The sequence below is a fragment of the Polypterus senegalus genome, chromosome 1 (genome assembly GCF_016835505.1).
Source record: "Polypterus senegalus isolate Bchr_013 chromosome 1, ASM1683550v1, whole genome shotgun sequence".
In the NCBI taxonomy this organism is placed as follows: Eukaryota; Metazoa; Chordata; class Cladistia; order Polypteriformes; family Polypteridae; genus Polypterus; species Polypterus senegalus.
In genome coordinates this window covers 40,647,351-40,674,323 of record NC_053154.1, presented here as the reverse complement: position 1 = coordinate 40,674,323, position 26,973 = coordinate 40,647,351, and the positions used below count along the sequence as shown (strand labels likewise).

General features: G+C 41.6%; 1 protein-coding gene across 1 annotated transcript; it reads left to right on the top strand.

Annotated features, from left to right (window-relative positions):
- The first annotated feature begins 333 nt into the window (after positions 1–333).
- si:ch211-196f5.2 (uncharacterized protein LOC556372 homolog) lies at positions 334–26,973 on the top strand. The gene is made up of 2 exons (XM_039747633.1): positions 334–843; positions 26,613–26,973. The coding sequence occupies exons 1-2, from the start codon at positions 489–491 to the stop codon at positions 26,717–26,719; spliced, it is 462 nt and encodes a 153-aa protein (XP_039603567.1). The 5' UTR covers positions 334–488; the 3' UTR covers positions 26,720–26,973.

Genomic DNA, 26,973 nt, shown 5'->3' with positions numbered 1-26,973 from the left:
GTACAGTAAATTGATTACCGGCAGTCATGGCGAATGAGATCAGAGTGGCTGCTCTCAGTGGCGAATTATTTTACACATCTATGTGACACTCGCAGCAAATGAGGCTGAAACTCGAATGCACTTTAGCATGGCGGTGGTGAGCCCACTCTCTCCGAGTCCTAACATGACAGCACGTACATGCTGAGGAGAGCTTTGATGGGAAGTCGACACGACTTAACAAATGACAGCGCTCAAAACATGATAAGTCCCAGCTTTGTGAGGCTCCTTCTGTCCAGCGAGTGACCTCTGCATTTTTTGGCACTGAACCAACACTTGACCTTGGCAAGTTTATGAGACTCGACTAGCTGAGAAATTCCTAGAATTCTGAGCAAGGCTTTAAATCTCCACAGTCAAGATGTGGGGCAGGCATAACCTCCTGTCTTGTCATATCACACAGCACTCAAAAAGGAAGGGACAAGAGAGATTCATCATTAAACCTACGGGGGACAATGCACCGTGCCACAGTTTACCACCCCATCCCATACTCAGTCACCTTACCAATAGAGGTGCTGGGTGTCGAAGAGGCTTTTCCCTTCCTGGATTTGACTCTGCATGATTTGGGCATCGACGTAGCCAGCATAAAGGAGAGGGTAGTGTGGGTGGACAGCAGGCGGACTCAAGTACGAACCAAAACTGGCAAACTCAAGGAGAAGGAGATACTCATTCTGCACATCAGAGTCAGCGCTGTACGACCGGGTGATGGACATGTCCAAGAAGTGACGTATGGCTCAGAGAGTCACACTGACCGGCAGTACTTCAAGACGCTTGTGTCTGTGCAGCCCTGGGTGAAGGAGCCAAGCAAAGGTAAAGTACAAAGTCTGCTCATCAGCGTATGTTAGGAAGGTTCACTTGACAGTATTTAGTGCCTTTGTGTAGCAATTACCACTCCAGTACACCATACTGAGCTCGTGGGTTAAGTGACACACTCAAGTTGGTGGCTGAGGAATCCTTTACAGTGCAATGCCTTACTCACCAGGCTACAGTGCCTGCCCAGAAATAACAGCAATGGGACACGAGAAATAAAATCAAAAAAGTGCCAAATAGAATATTTAGTTTGTTCTGTTTTTCTTTTAACAACTATTTCATCCTTGCCTAATGGGGGACATTTGAGCAGGTCCAGAACACAACGGAATCCAACAGCTCACCAGGCACTGTTATCTTCATGAGATTGTACTGCATAATGAAGATATATTTTGTTTTCTTTCACTCCTTCAGGGCGGTTGTCGACTTTTGTCAAAATGCAGGGGTATAGAACGGTAATCAGCTGTAACCTGTGACAAAACTCGTCCTTACGTTTAAGTTCGACTCTCTTTGCTAGAAGGAGAGTTACATGGCTTTGCTGATTTAATTCTTGATTCCCTACGCGTGCAGGAGGAGCGAAGAGCAAACAACCTCTAAAATGGCATCGACATCTGGCGAGAGTCCAAAGCGAAATACTCCATGGACGTTTTACATAATTTCGTTCAATAGGAATCTTACCTGTCGGACTCCAAGTTTGATGCAAGTGATCTGGAGATGGATATCAAAAACGAAAGTGAGGTATTGGCATCATCTGATTGGTCCCCTGCAGCAACATTCGCCAGGGGGGACCACCACTTATGATGACAAGAGGTACAAACCAGATTGTGTCACACTGAGACCACTACCGCTGCTCTCCTGCTGTGATGTCAAACAGGCGCCAACAGCAGCCACAGCACACAGCGACAGATGTTTTATGTTGCTTTGTGTGCTTTACGGAAAACTTGCGTTTTTTGGACAAATAACTGAGAGTTAAAGAACTGAGCCAGCAATATAATGTAACATCAGAACACGCCTTCCATTATTTGCTCACTTTTTCCACTATGGCGGTCTAATACTGATGAGAGAATCATCTTAGAGTACGGTGGTGTTTCTGTAATAATAATACATCTTTAGATAAGACAGCGCCAGAAATGGGGCCTAACAAGCACAACTAGATCTAGAAATGATCCATCAGAGACTCAGAGACTTGAACTGTCAGATTTATCCTGGACTGCTCAGTAACGGACATCTTTTCAATGGTCCATCTCCTTCGGCTGCATGTTGTTCTTAAACCGTACTACTTGGTAATATTTGGTTCAGCCTTCAGGTCACCCTAAGCCCCCATTTTAGCAGTTACATTGAAGGCAGCACCACATTTTATTGAACGTTCATGATTATGTTCATTATTTGCGCGTTTGCTGAACTAAAAGCACTCAAACCCTCACTACTGAGCACGCCGAGTCGTCAAAGGGCCGTCAGCTGTTTTAGCTTTTCCGGCTGCTCATTCTTTTGGCTCTTCCAGTTTTCTTGGACGATAACTTAATACAACACTGAGTGTGGCCAGGCGATTTTACTGTGTTTACTGCTGATACATTGAGCCCAATAAAATCAAAAATGAACAGACAGAACATGGGCTTCTCTATAAAGGATAGCCAATGAACGGTAGTCCAAGTCACACTGCGGCAGCATTGTTAACTTAATTTGGGCCTGGCAGTGAGGTGACACTTGGTCCAGTACTGCTCGCTGCCGCACACATCACAAATAAACAAACCATAAACTCAAGTGATCTGACTGTGTCAGACTTGCCACCCGTTTGCTGTTTGGGCGGAGGAGCAAACAGAGGTGTGCCTTTGGTTAGAAGGTTTGTTTCTGCCACTGAGGTGCTCCACCAGACATTGTCGGCCTCTTCCTGTGGTTTTTCTGTGGAGATTTGAAGATCTGTGATCTTTTGTTACTGGACATCCGAATGGCCAAATTTAAAAATGCAGATCTGCAATGCATTAGTGTTATGAATGCCTGTCCCTCCCCTTTCATGATTTCTAACAATGCTGAATCCAAATTCCATCTCTGTGTATTGTGCTGACATTTTAGAGGAGGCTACACTATTTATGAATCTTTCCACAGCACCACTTTATGCTTATTTTGTTACTGGCATGACAGCAATGCTGTAAGGGTCAGCGTCGGGCACTACTGGCTGTACATGTTTGTGGATACGAACTACAAGACTTTACAGTGCGATTCTCTTTGTATTTACTATTTAACAGATCTTGTGGAGTATCTTTGGTTTGGTTTAGGGTTTTGGGGTGTTATGAAGATGGGATAATAATATTATAATAACCTTACTACAAGTTAAACCAGTAATGATGAAATCTTAGAAACTGGCTGGTCAGCTAGACTGGGGAATACAGTTGGGCTGAAATGAAAGGCCATTAACAGGCCGTTCTAGCCAGAATTGGAAGGGGTAGGTAACATCGATGATGAGGATCAACGCCTGGGCAGGAATGGAGGACTTAGTTGTAGCGTAATAGTATTGGAATGAAGCAGGGAGTCCAGAGGGCTGTTCCACGAAGCGAGCTTATAAAATCGAGGATTATTTGTAATAGCCTCGCTTGAGTTAGCCTAACAGTTCACTTCAGGCTCATTGAGTTCCACGAACAAAATTCAGGTGTATTTAAGCTCCACTAATTCAAGCCAAGCTTGATAAGCGAGGCTCGTGCGCGTCCACGCGATATAAAAGGCAGCCTTGTTAATCGATGCTGGATAAGTAAGAATGGAAACTAAGGAAAGAGCTGCGTTTTTTTCGCAGGCGGAGCAAGAAATATTATTACAAGCCTATGAGGACTACAAAGCTATAATAATTAGAAAGGGGAACACGAGCTGTATTATCAAAGCTCGTGAGGCTGCATGGCAGAAAATAGCTGACAAGTTAAATGCGTAAGAACATGATTTTAGTAACTTTTCTGTTAAGGATGTCAAACTATTTAACAACTAAATGAGAACAGTTTCAAGCCTTCAAAATGTATAGTCATTAAAATTTCCTTTTACATATGCATTTTGTTACCAGTTGTAAGGTACTTTAAACTGCAGAGGCTACTACAATGTCACACGCTCTGTCTGGTGTAACTCTGAGATGCCGCAGGCAGTTAAACCTGGATTTTAACTGTCCAAATGTCATTTCAATGCCTGCCCTTGTCTTACAATGGGCATGGTTGAAATGTCTTTCTGCTTGTGTTGCAGGATCTGTATATGGTGTGAGAAGAAACGTTAGACATGGGTATCCTCTGTCACCAAGCAGCACACCAGGAAAAATTCCTATAATGGAAAGTAGACACATTAGACTGTAGTATAATAAACTATAGTATATTTGTGAATTTCAGTTGACTTGCCTTGTCTGAGGCTTTGAGCCAGTGAAGACTCGAAAAATTCTGGCATCATGTACTGATCCTGGCCATTTTGCCACAATGTTTGAAATTAGATGTTCAGCAGTGCATACCATCTGAAACATTTTAGGAAATGGTAATGACATACATTGCTAATGTTGGACGACTACACTTTCACCTCTTGTATATAAATGTGAGATTATCAGTACTTACCTGTACATTAATACTGTGATATGATTTGCGGTTTATGTAATCAGGCTCTGCTGGACCTGCTGGAGCCTTTATCCTCACGTGTGTACAGTCAATGGCTCCAATGACGTTAGGAAAGCCTGACAAATTAAATTCAGTTACTTATCAGGTAATGATTTATGTGCTGTAAATGAGTAGATGTTTAAAGATTAAGCACCATTAATTCCAAAGAAAGTTTCCTTAATGGCAAGAATTCCTCGGTGGCCAGGAAAGGTAATGAATATATTTAAAAGGACTTTAATGCAACGCAAACCTTCCTGATTTCACGGCACACTGTAGCTTTGCTTAAATGTTCAGCATCCCCCACACTGTACAGAAATGAACCACTGGCAAAATAACGCAAAGCGATACACAAAGACTGTGCAACCGTAAGGGCTTTAGAGCGACGTGTGTTTTTAGAAATGTAAGGTTCTAATAACTGACACAAATATGCAATACTGTGTCTACTAAATCTATAGCGCTTGTATAAATAATCATCCGCAAAATGCAACGGATCTAACCTGGGCCGAAGTAATTGTGAAACCTGTTGCCTTAAAGCTCTACGAATGAGCCTCGCTCCCTCATCAACTGGATTATGAATACATGGGCACGCCATGGTTATTCATGTAAAAGCCTTCAATGCACTCCTTGTCATTTTATACTTTCTAAGTAATTAGAATCGCCTGCATGTAATCTGTAATAATTTTATATTGGAGGGTCGATGTGTGCGAAAGAGGGAGTGAACAGCAGCAGAATAATCCCAGCCCCGCAGAATGTCGTGCTGTGACATCACATGGCTTGTCCAATCATATTCATCAAGCTAAACTAAGCTTCACAACTAACCTGCCACGGAGCAGGCTTGTCCAAGAGCATATGTTGGCATAGTAATTAAGCGGAGCTTCAGGTTAGCCTCGTTCATGGAACCGAATTTCGAGAAATTAAGCCGAGATTATCGAAATAAACCTGGATTTTGAGGTTAGTTCGCTTCGTGGAATAGCCCTCAGGAGGTACTCGATGGAAGCTGGACTAAGATAAAGACAGAGGTAACAATGCTCAGGTTGTGTTATTTCATCAACCCTCACATTTGTAGTTTGTTTATTATTTTGAGTTTATTATCTTTAATACATACAGGAAATAAATGTGCAGCTTTTGTCTCCTGCCTGTTCTGGTGCTGTCTTGTTGCCAGAGGTCACAGATATAAAAGGTAATGGAACATAGGAAGGCTATAGCAGTGATTTGGAGACGTTTTGTTAAGGTCTGTGTTATAAAGAGGATACATGTTCACAGATCATGTGGTCAGACAAAGATTTAGTGATGTTTTGGTTCTAAACTTGACTCGCATTTCATCTCCCAATCCTCTACATCAGGGGTGCCCAATGCGTCGATCGCGATCAACCGGTAGATCGTAAAGGTAGTGCATGTAGATTGTGTTGCATTCCAAAATAAATTTTTTTAAACGTTAGTCTATCATATATCCTCCTATGGCATTTGCCACTTGATTGACATACAGGGCGGCCAGTCTGAGATCTCTTCTCTTCTAACACACTGGTCATCCTGCACTCACGATCAAACGCACGAGCTACTGCAAAACTCCTGCTGTGATCTAAGTAGCCTTCCAATTTATATCGACTAAAGAAGGGATTTTAAAAAAATTGTTTGTGGAGGATATGGGCTTAATGTGTAATTAGAAGAGGATTTTTTTTCTCACAATGTCACAATCGAAGTGCGTTTGTCTGATCTGTCATTCTATCATTGCTATTCCAAAGAAGGAAAATGTGGAAAGGCACTTTCGAACTGTTTGTAAAAACTACGAAACTGACTTCCTTCCAAAAAGCGATCTGAGAAAGAAAAAGGAGAGGGAACTAAAATCGCAGTTATCGCGGACGGCCGTCATTTTTCACTCGGCTGAATTCAAAAGCTCCTTGACTGCATTATTCGGCTCTACTTATTTATGCGAGTAAGCCTTTTCCCACATGACGATTATTAAATCCAAATACTGGAGTGACAATAAATGTATTGAATTGTTATTGTGCCATAAAGGTTATTCAGTTATGCAAGGTACAACAACAAGTATTTCATGTATAAAGTATACTCAGTGTATGTATATATATATATATATATATATATATATATATATATATATATATATATATATATATATATATATATATATATATATATCATTTTTAATTAGGTAGATCATTTCGACCTGGTCATTTTAAAAGTAGCTCGCAAGCCGAAAAAGTGTGGGCACCCCTGCTCTACATTAACTAATCTGCCTGGGCAGTTATAATATTGCATTGCTTCTAAAAACGTTAGTGAAATGTCCAATGTGACAGATACTAAATCACCACAGAGATAATATCTGTTAGGATGTGCTGACCTTTAACTCGTATCTAATCAAAGATTTTCTCCCAGTGTGTTATGAATAATCTCTTTTGGAAAAGGCATCTGGCTAACTAGTGCACTGTGATACAGAGCTGCCATCTCCCAGAGCTCAGTTAAAATATTAACTTAGTCAAAAAGTACCTTTAATTTCTTCTTTGAAGAATCTGATAACAATCCCTAATTTATTGTGATTCAACAACTTGGTGTAGTTGGCAGGATCCTGAATAGCCGACTCGAGGGATCCTTGCACTCTTTTGACTAATAATTGTAAGGCAGCATAAAGTGAGATAAGGCGGCCTCTTTAATTACTTTCCTTAGCAAATTGAGCAGAGTGTCATAAAGTGGTCCACAGAGTAAGTTGTGTAAGAACTGAAAGAGACGACTCGTTCATTAAAGTGGGGAATTCAAAAGCTCAGATCTTAACAAGTATAGATTGTGAAGGCTCCTTTTACTAGTCAAGATCTATAGGGGTTTAGTTTTAAATACCTGTCTGCGGACCAACGTACTAAAGGTGATGCCCACAGGGGGTCTTTTCTTGAAACCTGCCCTCAGTTCCCTTCAGCCTATAAATATTCTGCATCCAACTGAAACCATAAGTGAAGCAGCATCTTGATGGCTAACCGAACGTATTGAATTTGTTTGAAAATGTACACTTACAGTAGGAGAGACGCTCTATTCTGTATTATGGTCTGTATATATTCTGGTGTTTATGTTTCATGTTTACAATTAATAAGGTTAACTTAATTTAGTGATTAGTGAAGACGTGCAGTCAGAACCGGGATGCCATGCGGCCTTGTCTGTCGGGTGTCCAAATTGTTAGGCGTGAGTATCGACTCTCCTGTGGCTTTTGGTTATCAACGGCAATAAGGCCTCTGTAAGTGGCAGTTTGTTTCACCTCCTCTTACTGAGGGAGACACTTAAGACAGAATGCACGCTCTACAGTTTATTTTCTTTTACAGTACAAGTGCCAACCAAGATTAGCTGGAATCCCTGCCAGGATGAGTATGAGACCCTTAACCAGACGGGAGACAAGATACGGGAACAGTGGGGGAAAGCTCCTAAAATTGGATATTTTCATCCCCCATCTGCAGCATCCCAGGACCACGGTAGGCATGTGGAACCCGGAAGAGCATGATGGGAATTGTAGTGCCAAGAGACAGCCCTGCTAGGAGGTGCTGCAGTGATTTGAGATCCCTACTTTTTGGGACTTTCACTGGACTTCACCCTGGCACCCGAAGTACTCTTAGGTCTGACATAAAAGGAAGCCATCCTGCCTCCTTCAGAGCTGGGAGGAAGGAAATGAAATGAGGTGGATGGATGGAGAGAAGATCGAAGGAGAAAGAAGACGTCTATACTGCATTACTTGTGTTTGTGTGACCAAGAAGAAACGTGTTGTGGGGTATTTTATAATAAGCGCCTCGGCTTTTGAACCTGTGACTGTGTGTGTGTTAGTTGCTTCGGGGGTTTGGTGCTCAGTGGCACCCCCATCTGTTACAACAGACACATCTGCCAACTCTTTCCACCTCCCATTTACTCTGACAATATTGTTACTGCGAGTGACCACGTCCAACCAGCGGCAGGGCACCACACACCATTACCACAAGTCCAGTGACGTCTTTAAATGCAGAAGGATCTGCTATTACAAAATGGTGTTTCCTGGTTTAAATTATGGAATATTTTCTCTGCACACCTGATACATACATTTATATGTTTAACAGAGGACTTCATTGGTGGTTGTCTGCAGAAGTGTAACGTACATCTGACCCTGCAAGACAAATTCTGGATCAGAACTGGAACAAACAAACGCAAAAATATCCTGCAGTTGGCCGTCAGTCACTGAGCTCAGAATTACACGCATTTAAATGATAAAAGACGCACATCAGCCTGAGAAAACATCTGCACAGACTGAGGAGAAGCGCAGCTCACAGGATTGGGAGAGGCCACTGAAGTTCGTAAAACCATATCACGAGAAGGGTGACAAGAACGGCAAAGAGAAGACAACCAACGAAAAGGCAAACGCTAGAGAGCAAAGGTTAGACATGCGTGCAAATAAAAAGACATTTGATAAATAGAGGAAAATGACTTAAATTGTTACTTTAGAATAAGAGAACATTTTAAAGGCTGAGCCCCCTCACTAGGAGCAGATGTGAGCAATGACTGAGGTAGGAGGGCGGAATATTCACTGCAATAAAACGAATGTCATTACACAACTGGATAAAGAGCTCACGTGGCTCTTGTGTTTTAGTAAAGATAACTGATGTATAAAGATGCCATTTCTACATTCAGTACATTTGACTTTTTGTCAGTAAGGGTAAAGAACAGAAAAATGACCGGACACTTCATGTGGAGCTTTAGTGGTGCTGCTTGACCCCTCAGAAACAACATCCAGCGTCAGTCAAGAGCACTGGCGGAAGTGTGAAAACTCATGGAGGTTAACCATGGATTACTGACGGAGTCTGTGAATGAGTTAAGGCCACTAGCGGCTGACCCTTCCACTCTGTTCACGGGCTTCAAGCCGGACCTACGTGTCTAGTGGACTCTGTCGTTACCACCGCCTTCACTTTCAGACTCATTTAACTCACACGCTCAGAATTCTCCAGTTGTGTCAGCATCAGTAAGGCAGCGTTTAAGAGACCTGGAGCAACGTTCAAATTCCGTACGATTCAAATTGAATTTCTGATCACCGTAGATCGCATTTGTACAACAGGAAAAAGTAAAATGTAAGTGTTGTATTTAGGCTGCTAGACTTCACATGGAAATATGAAATTCTGATCGGCAGAAGACAAACTACTGCAGCAGCTCAAGTACCTCACCCAATACGGAAGTGAACGTGGACAATCCAAGGCACTTAACAACTCTTATAAAATTACCAGTAACGGCGCACTGCATGATAACGTGCAGTGACTCCACTTGACTTGAGCATTCCTACTTCTCATCCTCTTTCTCTGTACGTTTAGCGTTCGTTTGCTCAGAGGTTGATGCGCTTGCTGCTTCCTGAGCAGCTCTTCTTTTCTCCACAGTAGGTGGTAGGGATGAGAATGGCACCCGTACTCATGCGCCACCCTGCTGGTTGCTGCTGAGAGTTGATTCTACAATAAAACAAAAATAAAAAGAGGAATAACCTTGCAGCTCAATCATCACCTGAGAAAGCGGATAGCAGATGTCACGTAATATATGTGTACCAAATGTCAGGTCAATAGGTCACCCTGCTAATGCTAATACTAATGCGTCAAGTGCGATCGGGGAAAATTTGCTTATTAATGGAAAAAAAAGCCAACACGCAGACGCACACATAATTTTGTTATTACCAGATTTATTCTTTTACGAGTTAAGAACCAGATTTGTAAGCTTTGAGAGTGCAATCAGATGCGCTCAGCCTCAGATGTGAGTTGTAGTGTCACGCATTTGTTATAGCAGATGAAATTACATGGAGATTACCGTATATACTCACATATAAGTCGGGTCTTGAAACTCGAAAAATTGATCAGAAAATCAGACCCCGACTTATACGCCCGATCAAAAATGTGACACTTCATTTTTTTTTTTTTACTACATCTTCTTGCCTCATCCAATCTTGCACCAGTTTCTCAGATGCATCACATTTTCTTGCAGCAGCGCACTTACTGATTTCTTTCGCTACTTCAATGACGTTTAATTTAAAACCAGCTTCATATTTTCTTCTGATCGAACGCTTCGTCGTAGATAACGGATGCTCTTACGCTAAAGGATGCATGAGGGTGTGAGATACAAAAAACACAAAACAGTGCAAACGTTACTTCAGAATAGTTCAGGTATTACCGTGTGGTCACGTAGGCACAATAGAGAGAGAGGTTAGGAGCACACGCTGATACAGTGCATTGCCACACCCACATAGAAAAAAAAGGCCGTGTGCTCCGTGGTTACTGTCTCTGGTGGGCGTTGATGTATCGTAATCTATTGGACCAATAGCGTGAGTTTTCCGCATTCGACTTATATGGCCGACATTATAAAACTCCAGAAATTATACGGTAAAATCAAATCCCGACTTATCCGCGAGTATATACGGTAATTGGTTTTATTGCAGTGTCTGTTCTACACAGTCCTGATAAAGAAACAAAAGCTTGGATACGTTCCTTGATTGTAAAGAGCACATCTACAAGTTTGTCTGCGCATCTGTCCATTTTGTAAATGGTGGATACAATGGAGGGTTGTGGGTGAAACCAACTCGCACGCCTCCACCTACACATACAGCGGCAGTGATGAAAACAATCAGTGCAATTAAACCTCAAGGTAAGTTTCAAATGCAGTGGCTATTTGGCTTGTCTACATCGCAGAGGAAATGAGCTGCTCAACTTGTTAATACAAACATAAAATGTATTTAGGATTTCAGTGCTTGAAGCGCATCTCCCAATTAATACGATATGAACATGGCATTGCTGAATACACATCTGCAAACACTAATTTTGTGTTAATAGTTTGGTTAATGCTTATGAAAATAGCTACTAAAATGTTAAGAACGCAGTAAAAGCATTTATGATGCTTGGAAGATGGCACCAACTGGTGTGGCTGGCTGTCTGCTCATCTCGCTAATCTATATTTTAACTTCATTTTTACGTATTAGTTTATCTCAGCGGCCGCTGTCCTATGATTGTGATTCTTTACTTAACATATTTTCTTGCTTGCTTTCCTCTCAATTTTCATCACCATATTATGTGAACCTCCACCTTTGTTTTATTCATCTCCTGACTTCTTCACCTGGACGCCGGTGTTCACCTGTATCAGTAAGCTGAATGCCTCTCGGAGACACAAACGCACCCGCCACCGCCGCCGTGGAAGAAGAGCCGGTATTGCTGTTAAACAACGCGACTCAAGTCCCAGAGCTTGGATTCCTGATGCCTGCGAGTCGTCTATGACCCATCTTCTCCTGCACAGGACTCCATCCCTGGTCCATGGGCGCTGGATACCGGATTTAATTTCTCCATCTCCAGGCGGCATCACTATTCCACGGTGTGCTCTCAGGGAGTAAACGCTGCTAATCTTCACACGCTCACCCGTGGTCATTCCGCAGCAAGCTCTTCTACTTCTATCAGGGCTGCTCTCTTGAATGTGAGATCAGTGTCTAATAAAACTTTTATTATCTCAAATAAACTGGATTTCTTTTTCATCACTGAGACCTGGGTTGTAAATAGTGACTCTTCATGTTTTACCGACTTGGTACCATCAGGCTATTCATTTTTAAACTCTCCTTGTCTGACTCATCATGGTGGGGGCATTGCCACTGTTTATAAGGTATGTTCTTGTGTCGGAGCCTTACAAAGGGTCTGTTTAGTAGCTTTAAACTGCAACTTTTCAAAGTGTGCAGCTCCCCTTCTTTGTTGTTTGCCGTGATTTTAGACCTCCTGTAATTAATGATATCTTCATTTCTGAATTCTCTGATCTCCAGGCTGATATCACCCTCTCCCATGACAAAGTATTTATTGTTGATTTTAATATTCACTTTTGTTGTCAATCAAAACCTTTGGTTAATGACTTTTTATCACTATTGGACTCATTTGATTTTATCCAGCATATTAATATGCCAACTCACTCTCTCGGTCACACCCTTGATCTCATTCTTACACGTGATATTTCAGTTAATAATATTGATTTATGTGATGTTTCTTTTACTGATCACTTTTCTATAATGATGGATTTGAATATTACTGTTGATGTCCCGACTACTAGCTGTGCTCCACGCTGTTCTCGCTTTTTAAATTCTTCTATCCAATTATTATATATATATATATATATATATATATATATATATATATATATATCCAATTTTAAAACCATATTCTCTAGTCTTGATGTGCATGACCCATATGATGGTATCGATGATTCTGTCTTAGAATTTAATTCTTCTTGTAAAACGGTTTTAGACTCAATTGCTCCGCTCAAGATACACAGTAATAAGGGAAGACCTGCTCCCTGGCTAATTGAAACTACGCGATTGCTGTGCCGCGCCTGTCGAACTGTGGAATGATGTTGGAAAAAACATGGACTGATTGTTTCTAATTAGATTTTTAGGACTTCTCTATTCCACTTCCATGCTGCAGTTAAGAAAGCTAAACAAGATTTCTTCACTGATTTAGTTTCACGTCATTCTAAGAATCCTAGGGTCTTATTTAATTCAATTACTCTGGCCATTCACCCTCATTCTGTGATGGAATCAAATAGCATTGTTCATTCATGTGACCAGTTTCTTTCATTCTTTGTCAGTAAAATTGATACAATCCTCTGTGGTATTGTTCAAACTGACTATGAACTTCCTACTGTTAATCATGGTATTGTCTGGGAATCTTTTGATCTTGTCTCACTTTCACAGTTAAAAAGAACTACCGACACCCATAAACCAGCTCTGTAACCTCTTGATATTGTACCACCACGCCTCGGAGTGGAAGCCTTTGATGTTTTGGGCCCATCTTTACTAGCCATTATCAATGGTTCTATTGGTGAGGGATCTGTGCCCTCATTTTTTAAACATGCTGCAGTGCGTCCCTGTCTAAAAAAGGCAGAATTAGATCCTGGAGTTTTAGCCAATTTTCACCCGATTTCCCAATTGCCATTTCTGGCTAAAATATTAGAAAGAATTATTTATAATCAATTGGTTGATCACCTCAACTCCAATAATTTATTTGAGATCTACCAATCTGGCTTTAGGCGTTCTCATGGTGTTGAAACGGCCCTCCTGAAAGTACTCAATGATATCTCTATTATTACTGACTCAGGTGACGCGGTAGCCTTCTCCTCCTTGACCTGTCCGCTGCCTTTGACGCTATTGACCACGAGATATTGCTGTTGAACATCTTGTTGGGCTTAAAGGGGCTGCTCTTAACTGGTTCAGGTCATATCTAACTGGCAGACACTTTTCAGGGACTTTAAATTCCTCTTTTTTGTCTGCTGCTCCTCTTAAATGTGGTGTTCCTCAGGGATCCATTTTGGGTCCTATCTTATTCTCTATATACCTTCACCCTATTGGAGCTATTTTTAGGAAATTTAACATTTCTTTTCACTGCTATGCTGATGATACTCAGGTTTATATTCCTGTCTGTAACTCTGCGATGAATCAACTGCACAACCGTCTTTCTCAACTAAGATCCTGGATGGCTAATAATTTTCTTAATCTAAATCAAAATAAAACAGAGGTGCTTATAGTGGGTCCATCAGCTAAAGCCCAAATTGGTCTTGGACTTCTTGGCTCTTTGTCTGTCTTTTGCAAACCTCAAGTCCACAATCTTGGTGTTATTTTTGACAGTAAACTCTCTTTTGAGAAACAGATTAATTCTGTAGTCAAGAGTTGCTTTTTAGAGCTTCGTCTTTTAGGTACGATCAAGCCTTTTTATCTTCTAGGGAACTGGAGAAAGATACTCGTGCTTTTATTTTTTCTCGCCTTGATTACTGCAACTCGCTGTATTCTGGGATTAGCAAATCCGTGATACGCAGGTTACAGTTGGTCCAAAATGCTGCCGCTCGCTTTCTGTTTGGGGCAAGAAAGTCTGATTCTGTTTCTCCAATAGTTGCTTCTTTGCACTGGCTGCCTGTCAGTTTTCAAATTGATTTTAAAATCTTATTGGTAGTTTTTAAATCTTTACATGGGCTTGCTCCTGCCTATTCATCTGAATTGTGTGCTTTACACCAGCCATCCAGAGTGCTTAGATCTTCTGGTCAGTTGTCTCTTGTCGTCCCTCGTACCAAGTGTCAAACTAAGGGGGACAGACGGGGCTTTTACAGCTGCTGCTCCTCTCCTGTGGAACTCTTTACCTCATTACATAAAGGAGTCGTCTACAATTGAACTGTTCAAAATAAGATTAAAGACGCATTTCTATTCCCTTGCTTGCCGTGACCTTCAGTAATACTGATAGTTTCCTCATTGGTATTATATAACATTACTTCTATTTATTATTTATTTTATTTATGTTCATTTTACTTCTATTTATGTTATTCATGTTAATTGTATGTTTTTTTTTTATTCTGTTATTGTAAAGCATCTTGGCCACAGCATTCCAATGTTGTTTTAAATGTGTTATATAAATAAATTGACATTGACACTGATGTCATATATTAGAATGGTCCGTTTGTGAATGTAACGCAGTCCCTTGTGGTAAAGTGCGACCCCCTGTATTACCACATTTAAGTCGAAGATGCCCTGAAATTGAAGCTGCGGTATTTATAAGGCAGTAAGGAGGTGCGCTTACCGCTTGCGTGTTGAGGACGCTGCCGCGGGGCCGTCTAGCTTGTGAGCGCTGTGAGTCTGGACACACGTGGAGCCGCCATAATGGCCAGTACGGGCCCCGCCGCACATGTTCATTTTTACACGCCAGTGTCCTCGCAGCCTGCCCAGCTCAGGCGGTGTGAGGTGCGGCGCGCCTGAAAGAAAATGCCGCCATTTGTCTGAACAAACAGCATTGAGTCCGAGATGGGGATCCCATATTGTAAAGAAATGATTTTACTTACTAGTGAGTCGGCAGTGGGTGAACTTGAGCTCAGCATAGCCGTTGGCCATCTAGGGGGTTGGCCATCTAGGGGGTTTATGCGCGCGACCGACAGGGGTTCGAGTTTAAATGCATAGTGGCGTGAACGCGCTGGCGTCTACCAGGATAGGTGCGTGACGTAGACGGTGTGGCAGATTGGCTGGACGGTCTCGCCGGTTATATTGAAGGAGTCACCGGCCAACAGTGGAGCTGAAGGCGAGGTAGGGGTGGGCACAGCGGAGCTATTGGCGGCTTCGTAAATTCTCTTCTGTATATTGAGCTCTACAGTAGATCTCCTAGTGCTCGTTTTGGTGGAGGTATATACAGGGCCGTTTGAAGGAATTTGGGGGCCCCAAGCAAAATGGACATGGAGGCCCCCCGCACACACGCACGCACGCAAAGGAACCACAGCATAGCCATACAGTTTAAATTCGCTCACTTTATATAAATAAAAAAGGTTTACAGTGCAAATACTGCTGTTGCATATAAAGTGCATAAAATTTGAACATTTTCAACAATTGAACATTTGCAAAAAACACCACTGTACAAATAAACAATCATTAATAGAAGGTAAATTGACAGTTAATTAATCTTTAGTCTTTAGCTATGCATTTACTGAATGAGCACTGTGCAGCTGTTCGTCCGACTGTACTGTATTTTATTTTATTTTTCTAAACTGTTTTAATTATTCTTATTTCTTTTTATTATTTTAATTTCTTCTATGTAAAGCACTTTGAATTGCCATTGTGTATGAAATGTGCTATATAAATAAACTTTTTACTGTTAAACAGTGAAATTATAATTAAATGTTTACTAATTATTAGTAGTGCTGTGAGTCGACTACCAATGCTTAAAAACATCCCAAGCTAATGTTTGATGCACAGAATTTATTGTGTTGTTTTCCTAAATAGATTATCACAGACGTGGAATAGTTAGTATAGCATGCTATGCCACTTTCATCAAAACCTATTACAAAGCTATAGCAATGTCATGTCATTTATGTATGATACATACAGTAATCCCACGCTATATCGCGCTTCGACTTTCGCGGTTTCACTCTATCATGGATTTTAAATGTAAGCACATCTAAATATATATCACAGATTTTTCGCTGGTTCGCGGATTTCTGCAGACAATGGGTCTTTTAATTTATGCTACACGCTTCCTCAGTTTGTTTGCCCAGTTGATTTCATACAAGGGACGCTATTGGCGGATGGCTTAGAAGCTACCCAATCAGAGCATGTATTACATATTAACTAAAACTCCTCAATGCTATAAGATATGCTTCCCGCGCGGAGCTTGATTGTTTTCTTGTCTCTGCCTCTCTCTCACCCTCTCTGACATTCTCTGCGCCTGACGGAGGGGCTGTTTGCCTAGTGGATACGAACGCACCTCTAAGAAATGCCGCTTTATCACGGTGCTTCCAAAAACACACTTATTGATTTTTGGATTGTTTGCTTTAATCTCGCTCTCTCTCTCTCTCTCTCTCTCTCTGACGTTCTCTGCGCCTGACGGAGGAGATGTGAGCAGAGAGGCTAAAGGCAAACTTTAAAGCACAAGTATTGATTTTTGATTGTTTGCTTTTCTTTGCGCCTGAGCTCTCTCTCTCCCTCTGAAATTCTCTGCTCCTAAAGAGAAGATCTATTTGCATTCTTTTAATTGTGAGAAAGAACTGTCATCTCTGTCTTGTCATGGAGGACAGTTTAAACTTTTGACTAAAATGTGTTATTTCATGTCTAGAGGGCTCTAATAATGTTAACAGTGTGGGAGAGTTTCTAAGGGCTTAAAATATATAAAAATAACTACACAAACATATGGTTTGTACTTCGCGGATTTTCGTCTATCGCGGGGGGTTCTGGAACGCAAACCCCGCGATCGAGGAGGGATTACTGTAAACATATTTCTGCTAGCCTACCTGCTGGAAAATTGCACCATTTGTACAAGACAAGTAGAGCTATTTTATGTGTGTAATTTATCACTTACCACTGTCTTGTTTTTTCTTATCCTCCTCTTCCTTCCTCTTCTTTCTTTTTTGGCTTCCTGAAGCATAATTCCGCTTCCTGACTGCCGAGGAAGTTTTGTATTTTGCCGGCAGCAGAGATCGCGTGGTTGGCTGGCTGCTGTCAGCGAGGGGGGCCCCCTTGAGGGGGATCCCGATAACAGTGTCATTGCACTTTACTGCATTCACTATCAATGGGGCGCTCACACAGTTTGTCGCTGCATTTTATTCTTAACCAGTCGTTGTCTTGGGGCCCCAGGCCAGCTCGGGGCCCCAAGCAATTGCTTGGTTTGCCTGCCTTGTCGCGACGGGCCTGGGTATATATGCTTATTTGGTGCTGGGATAGGTTTTGATTTTGGTGTAATTGTTTTTATACACACTCTTGTTTTTGTTCTGGTTCATTTTTTTTTCGTTCCTGTTGGAGGAGCTTCTTGAACCAGAAAAAAAAAGAAGACGACCTTCATTATTGGAGTGTGTGTGTAGTTGTTGTAGGAGTGCACTGTTTTTGTAAATACACCATATTTTTCCTTTTTATGTATTTTTGAAGAAGAGTCAGTGCTGAAGGACTGTGTCTCAAAGCCCCCCTGACCCTACCGTACTTCGGTGGTACAGCACTCTTGTGAATAAACTCGCACCATTCAACCCTTCACTCTCCGGCTGAGGCTCATCACTCCGCTGATCCTGTTCGGCTCACAAACTATCAGATGTGGAGAGTGTAGGCTGGGACATCACATCCCTCAGTTACGATTAACTGATGACACGTAACGTTTGTAATTGTAGATTTGCACACAGCTAAGCAATAGCAAAGGCAAGTGAGACACCTTGGAAAGCAAAGGCTCTTTTAGAAGAGTTCAGAAATACTGGATTAACGTAAAAACGAATGGACTTGCCAGTTAAATGTTACTCTTCAGTGAGATTTTAACAAGCTAATGATGTAAATAGAAATCTTATACTGGCGAATGTTGCAAACCTAACCGAGGGATTCTCTGACAAACCAGAAACTAAAAGTGTTTTGTTCCAAAAACAGCTTTTAAGGGTTTATTTAAATGTACATTACATGCATTATTGTGGACTTCACTAATTCAACAGTACAGATATAAGAATGTTTGAATTTTTATTTTAATTAGTATTTTTCTTTTGCTGGAGGTAGTGAGAAGTTAATCAAAATGACCCTTTTATTGGCTAACTAGAAAGATTACAATCTGCAGGCTTTCGAGGCGACTCAGGCCCTTCTTCAGGTGAGATGGAATACAGAAAGTGGAGTTCCCTGTGTTTCTATAGGCACCAGTCTGTTGCTGGAGGAAAAATATAGAATAAGATTAATATCAGAATAAATGTTAACAACAGTCCCTCTTTCTAAACCCGATGCTAAAGTGACACGTCGGCTGCTCTTTGCTAAACTCTTACAGCAGCTTCACTCACAGATCTGTCAGGACAGACCAGAGCTGCCATCATCCGACCGCGAGCTCCTGCAGTGAATCCTTTCCACACCTCCTCTTCAGTTTATGTTCAATAATCGCTACATGTACAGGTTAGTGTTAGTATGACAGTAGATCTGTGCGTATTCGTGTCTTAAACAAGACATCCATCTGATCTGGCCTGTTTGACTAATTTACCTTTACTTTTAGTCGACTAAAACCGATTTACTTTTCCTCTACTAAAATTAATGTATTTTTTTGTTGACTAAAACTAACAAAAATTAAAATGACTAAAATGGGACTAAAACTAAAATGCAATTTAGTCCGAAGACTAAGACTAAACCTAAATCCAAATGAACACTGCTGGTGATGTGCCCAGCAGACGGGTGTGCCAGACGTGTTTTTAGGCTCCGTCGTGCGAGTTTTTGCTCAGACTAGCGTGTGTAAGATGGCTGCTGTGCTGCTCGTTCAAGCCCGGGTTTCTCGGGGAGGACTTTTGTTTCACAATCCATGGTGCGCTCTGGCGAGGCTAATCTGCACACATCACTCCAAGCTGAGCTAATGGTTTGTTGGCACGTGGTTGAGTTTCCGCATCCACTAATGAGTGGTGACATTAAACAAACCGTGCCTTTCACAAAAGGTGATGCATGCAGCCCGCAGCTTCTGCCAGACACACCAACAAATAAATACCTGCTGGACGCCAGTTATTATCTCCAACTTGGTTTCAGTTTATTTCTCTACATTCTTGGTGTTAATTCAGGGAACGCCTTAGTGAAAGGTGACATGCATGCCAGGATATTTTATTGTGTGTTTGTTCTCTGAGAGTCGTACCAAGGTTTACCTCAACTACTTTTAAAAAGCAGGCTGAGACACCGGGACGGCTTAGCAGTTAGCTGACCACATGAGCTTGATGGACTGAATGGTCTCCTCTTGTCCGTCTACCCTCCTACAGCATGTGGCAAGTGAGAAATGGGGGCTGAACCATCAAACCTAAATGGCACAAAGTGATGTGCTTACCCCATGGAGACAAGTCTTGGGCGCAGCTGCTGTGTTGGAATAGCTGCCAAGAACACAATCTACCAGAAAATGAACGGGCACTTATGCCAATTACAGGTGTACATGGGCAGCCACACAAATACAGTGAAGGGTGTGAAAGAGCCTCGGGGGCCTGAAGAGCTGCATGCCTGCCAAACATCAACAGTCATCGAGGCCCACAAGGCGAGGTGGATTAAAGGTTTGTGTGACATTTTCTAAAATGTAAACTCAAGGTGTAACTTCTGCTCCTGCTCAGCCGCCTTTCCACCCTGTTATTCTGCACACCCAAACTGCCTCAGCCTGTTTTTCCCACCTTGTCGAATTCTTTCTCCCTCACTGCCCCTTCCCATTTCTCTCTCTTTTCTGAACTTTTATATTTGATCACAATGTCGGGCTAGTATACTACAGGAGCTCCTCGCCAGCTCAGAGGACGTTGCCCAGCTGGTATGTGGTGGTGGCACACATGGCCAACCTGTCAATTAAAGAAGGGGACACTGCATACCCAGCTACAGTGAGGGACCCGACTCTCAAGAGCCAGCAATCGACTGCGGTGGGAGAGGATGCTGGGGTTTGGGCATTCATTTTGAATTGTCTGTCCTTTTTACAAAGCTCAAGTTAGGATAGACACATCCACATGGTTCACTCATGCTAACACTGCTCTGAAGGGACACTTCCATCAAAACCATATTAGTGTTACACACAATAAACCAAACCTGACCATGCTGGTCTTCAACCTCTAAAAGCAAAATCTCAACTGTCAAGTCAAAAACAGCGATAACAGTAAAAGGTTCAACTATGGCAGGGCTATCATTTCTGGAACAGGATTTTTTAAACGTTCTTCCTCACGTAGAGCTGCTAGACTGGTTGTTTTCTGCTCAAGGGTCACATTTTACTTGAAATGCAAGCCAATAAATCCTGAAAGACAAAGGAGGACGTGTTTGCATTGTTCATCGGATCAGTTTGCGATCTCTTATCACTTTACATTGTTCTTTGTTTCAGGCCTGCTATACACGTAATTGTTACGCCGTCTAATTACGGATCTGGCTTTTTAAAACTGTTAAAAAAAATACTGTTGGGATTGTGTGCTGCAAGTTATTCAAATTGAGTAAATTAGACTGAAATTCATTTTAAATATAAAGACAGCCACAAATGTTGTACAAAGTGAATGACGCTGCTGAATCATCTCCGCCAATGAGTTGTTGGGTTTTGAAGATGAACAAAATGAAGAATACTGGGCACCTTCTCGTGTACTGTGTTACAATTTGCAAGTCAAAAGAAAAAAAAAATGAGAAAGTAGAAATGAATCTAAAATAGTTAAGAGTAAATGGATGTTTTAAACTATTATTTTTCCATTTTATATACAGTATATAAATGGCACTTTAAAACCAATGACCACTAAACTCTTAACAATCCACATAACTTAATTCAAATTCCTATTTATAAACTATTTCACAAGGATGCAGCAAGCAGGCCTCTCAGATTGATGACACAAGATATCGAGAGTCTTGACCTCATCGTCTGGATGTCAAAAACGTCAGCCATTTTCAAGCGCAATCGAAGGAAGGATTTCAGTTAAAAGTATTCGTCACAATCCGATGCCATAACCTCACTGTAACTTTGACGACACTTCCTTGCTGCGTTTATCTAATCTTATTTAGCATCTGTAAAGGTTCGGATCGATGGTGAATCAAAGAAGGGCGTTTGTGAGACTGCTTGGTGTTTTTAATCTTAAATGAACATCCCCATTAGCAGTCAGCCTAGGAGTACATTTATGCATTTCATCATAAGAACATCAGGACATAAGAAATGTGACAAATGAGAGGAGACCATTCAGTCCATCAAGCCCGTTTGTTTCACTAATAGCTAAGCGGTCCCAATATCTCATCCAGATTCTTCTTAAAGGTTTTCAAGGTTTCTTCTTCAGCTCCATGTCTCGGTAGTTTGTTTCAGCGTCCCACAACTCTCTGTGTAAAGAAGTGCTTCCTTGACTTCTGTCCTAAAATTACTCCCCCCTTAATTTCCAATGATGCCCTAAAGTACAGGATTCACCTTTAAGTTGAAGGAATTCTGCTGGATCTTCTTTTTCAGATCTTTTGAGGATGTTGAACTCCATGGAATGGCAGGAAATCCACACTTTGGAGAACAGAGTGGCAACTGTAATTTGGTTACGCTAACCTCTCCACCTGCAAATTATGACAAGTTTACAAGCCTAACTCTTCAGGGACTCAAGGCAGGTAGAACGTGTAACGGTTTAAGCCCTCGATGTCAAATCAGCCCGACTAACGGCCCACTCTGCAATCCTAAGTAAGTTGCTTGGACTGCCTGGGCCTCAACTGTGAGACACTTGATGTTACAGTAATGAAATCTGACATTTTAAGTCATCATGGACAAAGATGTCAGTCATATACAGGAATGGTTTTATTTGTGGTGACTGATTATTATACTTGCAGCATCTAAGATGCAATTGCTTACATTTCTGTTGGTTTTCCAATCGAGCACAGTGCGAGGGTTTTTGAAAATGTGACTCGCTTGTGGCCTTCACAGAGTCATAGCGGGACTTGAACCCACAACCTCAGGGTCGGTTTTCTTCCATTTTATCCATCAATCTCTGAGATTGCTTTTGAGTTATCATGTTTATACACACACACACAGAGTTCCAAAAAAATATCATCAGTATTTCTGGACTCGGGGAGCTCTAAAACGTAATTACTAAACTTCCTCTATACTTTGTGTGTGAAGTGGCAGGTGAATTACTGTCAACAAAAAGCAGGCACCTGAGAAATAAACTGAAACGCTACTCACTCGTGATTTTCCTGTCCAAACGGTCACGTTTTTCTTGAGCAGCACATTCCAATTTCAGGCGCTTGAATTATATCTTGATATACAACAAGTGCAAAGAAAAGCGGCACGTAAATGGCTTTGGTTTCCTCAGGTTTTACGCACATATTCATCTCGCTCTGTCACTGTGAATGCTGTGGACAGCCGCCCTCCTTCACCAGCTGCCATTCATTCGTGGTGGATGACTTCAGTTTTAGAGTTAAAAGTTATAAGGGTTAAAAACTAACAGCAAGAATAGTCATTCAAAAATGAAAACTACAATTATTTTAGTAAATGATTATTTTATTTCAGTTAGTCTTTCCAGCTACTTTAATAGATTCGTTTAGTTTTTCATTTTGTTTTTTTTTTATTTCAGTTTACGAAAATGTTTTTTTTAATAATAGTTTCAGTTTTCGTTAACTATAATAACCTTGGTATTATCACAGTTTTAAAAAGGTCCCCTCCAAATCAGACCTCCTTACATTGGACTTGAAGACTTGAAGACTCGCTGCGATTTCATATAATAAAACTGATCAGAGTTTTTCAATGAACACTCAAACTAAACTCACATTAGCAAAGCGGTAAGCGTCTGCATCTCTTTACCTTCTTTCTGAGGGGTGAACAAAGCAGGGCTGTAACCATGATGGAGTGCTCTCTGAAGGACCAAGTTCGCCTACACTGTAATAGTTAACTGCTCTGAGAATCTGAACAGGAAACAAATAAATTAGCGTGTGGACCGAGGACTGTCCTACATGGTCAGTACTGTAGCAGTGTTCCCCAACTCCAGTTTACACCTCAGATTTTGGCGATGCTCCCTAGCACAGGGAATTCTGGTGGGTCTCAAAGTATTTCATTTATTTAGTTCAGTTCAGTGAAATCATCTGGATCCCTCATGTAATGGTTTGTTGTATTTCTTTGAGTAACGACACATTTAATCTCCAGCCTACCACCAGTTACCAAACCCAGCCCCACAGCGAGACCAGATACTACAACATAACCTAAAAAGTGAAATTAAAGAAGACTTTCCCATAAAACATTTCTTGCCAACAGATTCGTTCTTTAACCCTGTAAAAATGAAGCCAAGTGTGGCAATCTGCTGCCATTGTTGTGAGTGGCATACACACACACACGTACACATCAAGGCGTCTGCTCACCTACGATATGTAAAAGCTATGTACCCTGGGGAGGTTACTCAAGAAGTATTTTTGCTCATTTCTGTTTTGAGCTCACCATTACTGACATGTGACATCCTTTTCAATCATGTCATTAATTGTGCCTCACACCTCCCCTTATTTTCTGCATTCCAGCAGTTAATATTGCCTCCCTTTTTTATGGTATGTGCAGTACCTTTTGTTATTCACTTTGGCTTGCATTTTAGGGCCAAATAACTCATGCACAGTCCTATTTTAAAGAAAACAGAACATTTCTGCCAGCCCTGAGGCTCAAAAATAATTTGATACAACCTGTAGAAAGCCTATTAACTGCTACATGGGTGAAATAAGATAAAACTCTAAAACATATTTGGTTCAAAGAATCAATCATCTTGAAGAGTGCGTATAAACACATTTACCCAATATTGTTACGCCCTTACTGCCTGCCAATCTTGTACACCTACCAGGGTCTCTCAAACTGGTCTAGGACTATACAAAGTGAGCCAACACCTGACTGAGTCCTTAACAGCAGTGGAGGACATACATCATCTCATTAGGTGTGATATTAAAAGACAGCTGCACTGGGACAGTGATCTTTGTGGCTTCCTTGCACCAAACTGTCACCTGATCGAGGACACAAACCTGTTGCGACTGTGTGAGGAAAACATCCTCATGTTAACAGAGCTCACATGCAGGTTCCAGTCAAGGTATTCAATCCATGGAGATGGGCTTGTGGTGAAGAAGACGCTACTGCAAATGCAGCGGTTCCTAGTCACTACCAAAAGACCCACCTGCTCCCGATGTCCCCAAATCTGTGACTCAGGTATTGGACTCTAAAGTGTGAGAGGTCACACATATTTCACTTGCCACTCTTAAGTATTACTTTCTTTACATCTTGTGAGATGAAAAACACTTTAAATCCCATAATTGCACATGCACAATTCAGACTGGGTCGTGTTTGGTTGCTGTCACCAACCTCCTTAATGAAACTCTCCATGCTGTTTGCTTATATATTTAGAGGAAACATCAAAGACAGTCCTGTAAGCCCACTGACATCTTTCAAGTAAATCAAACTCACCTGCACATTTTGATGGTTACGGATAAAGAAAGTCCGACTGTGTGCGAAGAATTCAGTCATTTAATGTATGGCCTGAATCTTTACCTCAGTAGCTACAGGTGCTGCACTCTTCTGAATCGGACTACTATGCATACAGTTTAAAAAAAGTATCTGACCCGCACAGTTCACACTTCTTATTTTTGCGAGTTCCTTCCAGTTTGTAAGTTTAATGGAATCTTGGAAAGTGAGAGGATGCCTGAGGAGTGGAGAAGAAGTGTACTGGTGCTGATATTTAAGAATAAGGGGATGTGCAGGACTGCAGTAACTACAGGGGAATAAAATTGATGAGCCACAGAATGAAGTTATGGGGAAGAGTAGTGGAAGCTAGGTTAAGAAGTGAGGTGATGATTAGTGAGCCAAGAAAGAGCACCACAGATGCGATGAGGGTGTTGATGGTGAAGTATAGAGAAGGCCAGAAGGAGTTGCATTGCATCTTTGTGGACCTGGAGGAAGCATATGACAGGGTGCCTCGAGAGGAGCTGTGGTATTGTATGAGGAAGTCAGGAGTGGCAGAGAAGTACGTAAGAGTTGTACAGGATAAGTAATGAGGGAAGTGTGACAATGATGACGTCTGTGGTAGGAGTGACAGATGCATTCAAGTTGGAGGTGGGATTACATCAGGAATCAGAACTAAGCCCTTTCTTATTTGCAATGGTGATGGACAGGTTGACAGACAAGATTAGACAGGAATCTCTGTGGACTATGATGTTTGCTGATGACATTGTGATCGTGAGGGGAGCAGGTTGAGGAGACCCGGAGAGGGGAAGATTTGCTCTAGAGAGGAGAGGAATGAAGGTCAGTAGGAACAATACAGAATACATGTGTGTAAATGAGATGGAGGGCAGTGGAATGGTGAAGATGCCAGGAGTAGAGTTGGTGAAGGTGGATGAGTTTAAATACTTGGGATCAACAGTACAGAGTAATGGGGATTGTGGAAGAGAGGTGAAAAGAGAGTGCAGTCAGGGTGGAATGGGTGGAGAAAAGTGTCAGGAGTAATTTGTGACAGACAGGTATCAGCAAGAGTGAAAGGAAGGTCTATAGGACAGTAGTGAGACCAGCTATGTTATATGTGTTGGAGACGGTGGCACTAACCAGAAACCAGGAAACAGAGCTGGAGGTGGCAGAGTTAAAGATGCTAAGATTTGCATTGGGTGTGACAAGGTGGACAGGATTAGAAATGAGGACATTAGTGGGTCAGCTCAAGTTGGACGGTTGGGAGACAAAGTCAGAGAGGTGAGATTGAGTTGGTTTGGACATGTGCAGAGGAGAGATGCTGGGTATATTGGGAGAAGGATGTTAAGGATAGAGTTGCCAGGTGAGAGGAAAAGAGGAAGGCCTAAGCGAAGGTTTATGGATGTGGTGAGAGAGGACATGCAAGTGATGGGTGTAACAGAACAAGATGTAGAGGACAGGAAGATATGGAAGCAGATGATCCACTGTGGCAACCTCTTACAGGAGCAGCGAAAAGACGACGAAGAAGAAGAAACAAATGTGACATTTCATCACCAAGCAGTCAGTTCTTAAGGATGGCATGCTTCTGGGGTAGAAAGGAAAGTGTGGAAACCAGAGGATCTACGGCATAATCATAAGAATGTCATGATACTAGTATCATCTCTGTACAGACAGAGAGGTGACCCCAAGTGATAGACATATGAGATTTGGTAAGAAATGCCATTCTGCTGCCCGCTGAAGCTTAAATACTGTATAGGCTTGCTTTTTATAATAGTTATATATAACTCTTATTCAATGTCTTCTTTTTCTTCTTCTTTAGATCAGTCCTGTAATCAAAAACAGCAAGATGAAGTAGAAATGGTGATCGCCATTGACGGTGAATCACACCCAAAATGGCAGAAAACTGAAGAAAAAAAAGAATTCTAATCCATCATCAGTTTGTTACATGGAAAGAAGTCACCTCAGTAATGCTGCAATTTATAAGATCCACCTAATGAATGGAGGCAAAGGAAGCAAATATTTTAACATCTTCACAAAGTAGCTGATCAGAAAACCATGGTGCATGAACCATGTATTCTTTCTTAAAGGTTTTATGTGTACTGCCATTAGTTTCTCCTTCTCCATGTAGCTCTGTATCCAGAAATGGTGTACATGACAGATTATCTATACTCTCAAATAAA

What these genes read in the sequence shown, in the direction of transcription:
- si:ch211-196f5.2 (XM_039747633.1), top strand. Translation starts at nt 489, where the DNA reads ATGCACCGTGCCACAGTTTACCACCCCATCCCATACTCAGTCACCTTA. An exon ending in GGTGAAGGAGCCAAGCAAAG is followed by an intron (nt 844 to 26,612) that starts GTAAAGTACAAA and finishes CTTCTTCTTTAG; the next exon opens with ATCAGTCCTGTAATCAAAAA.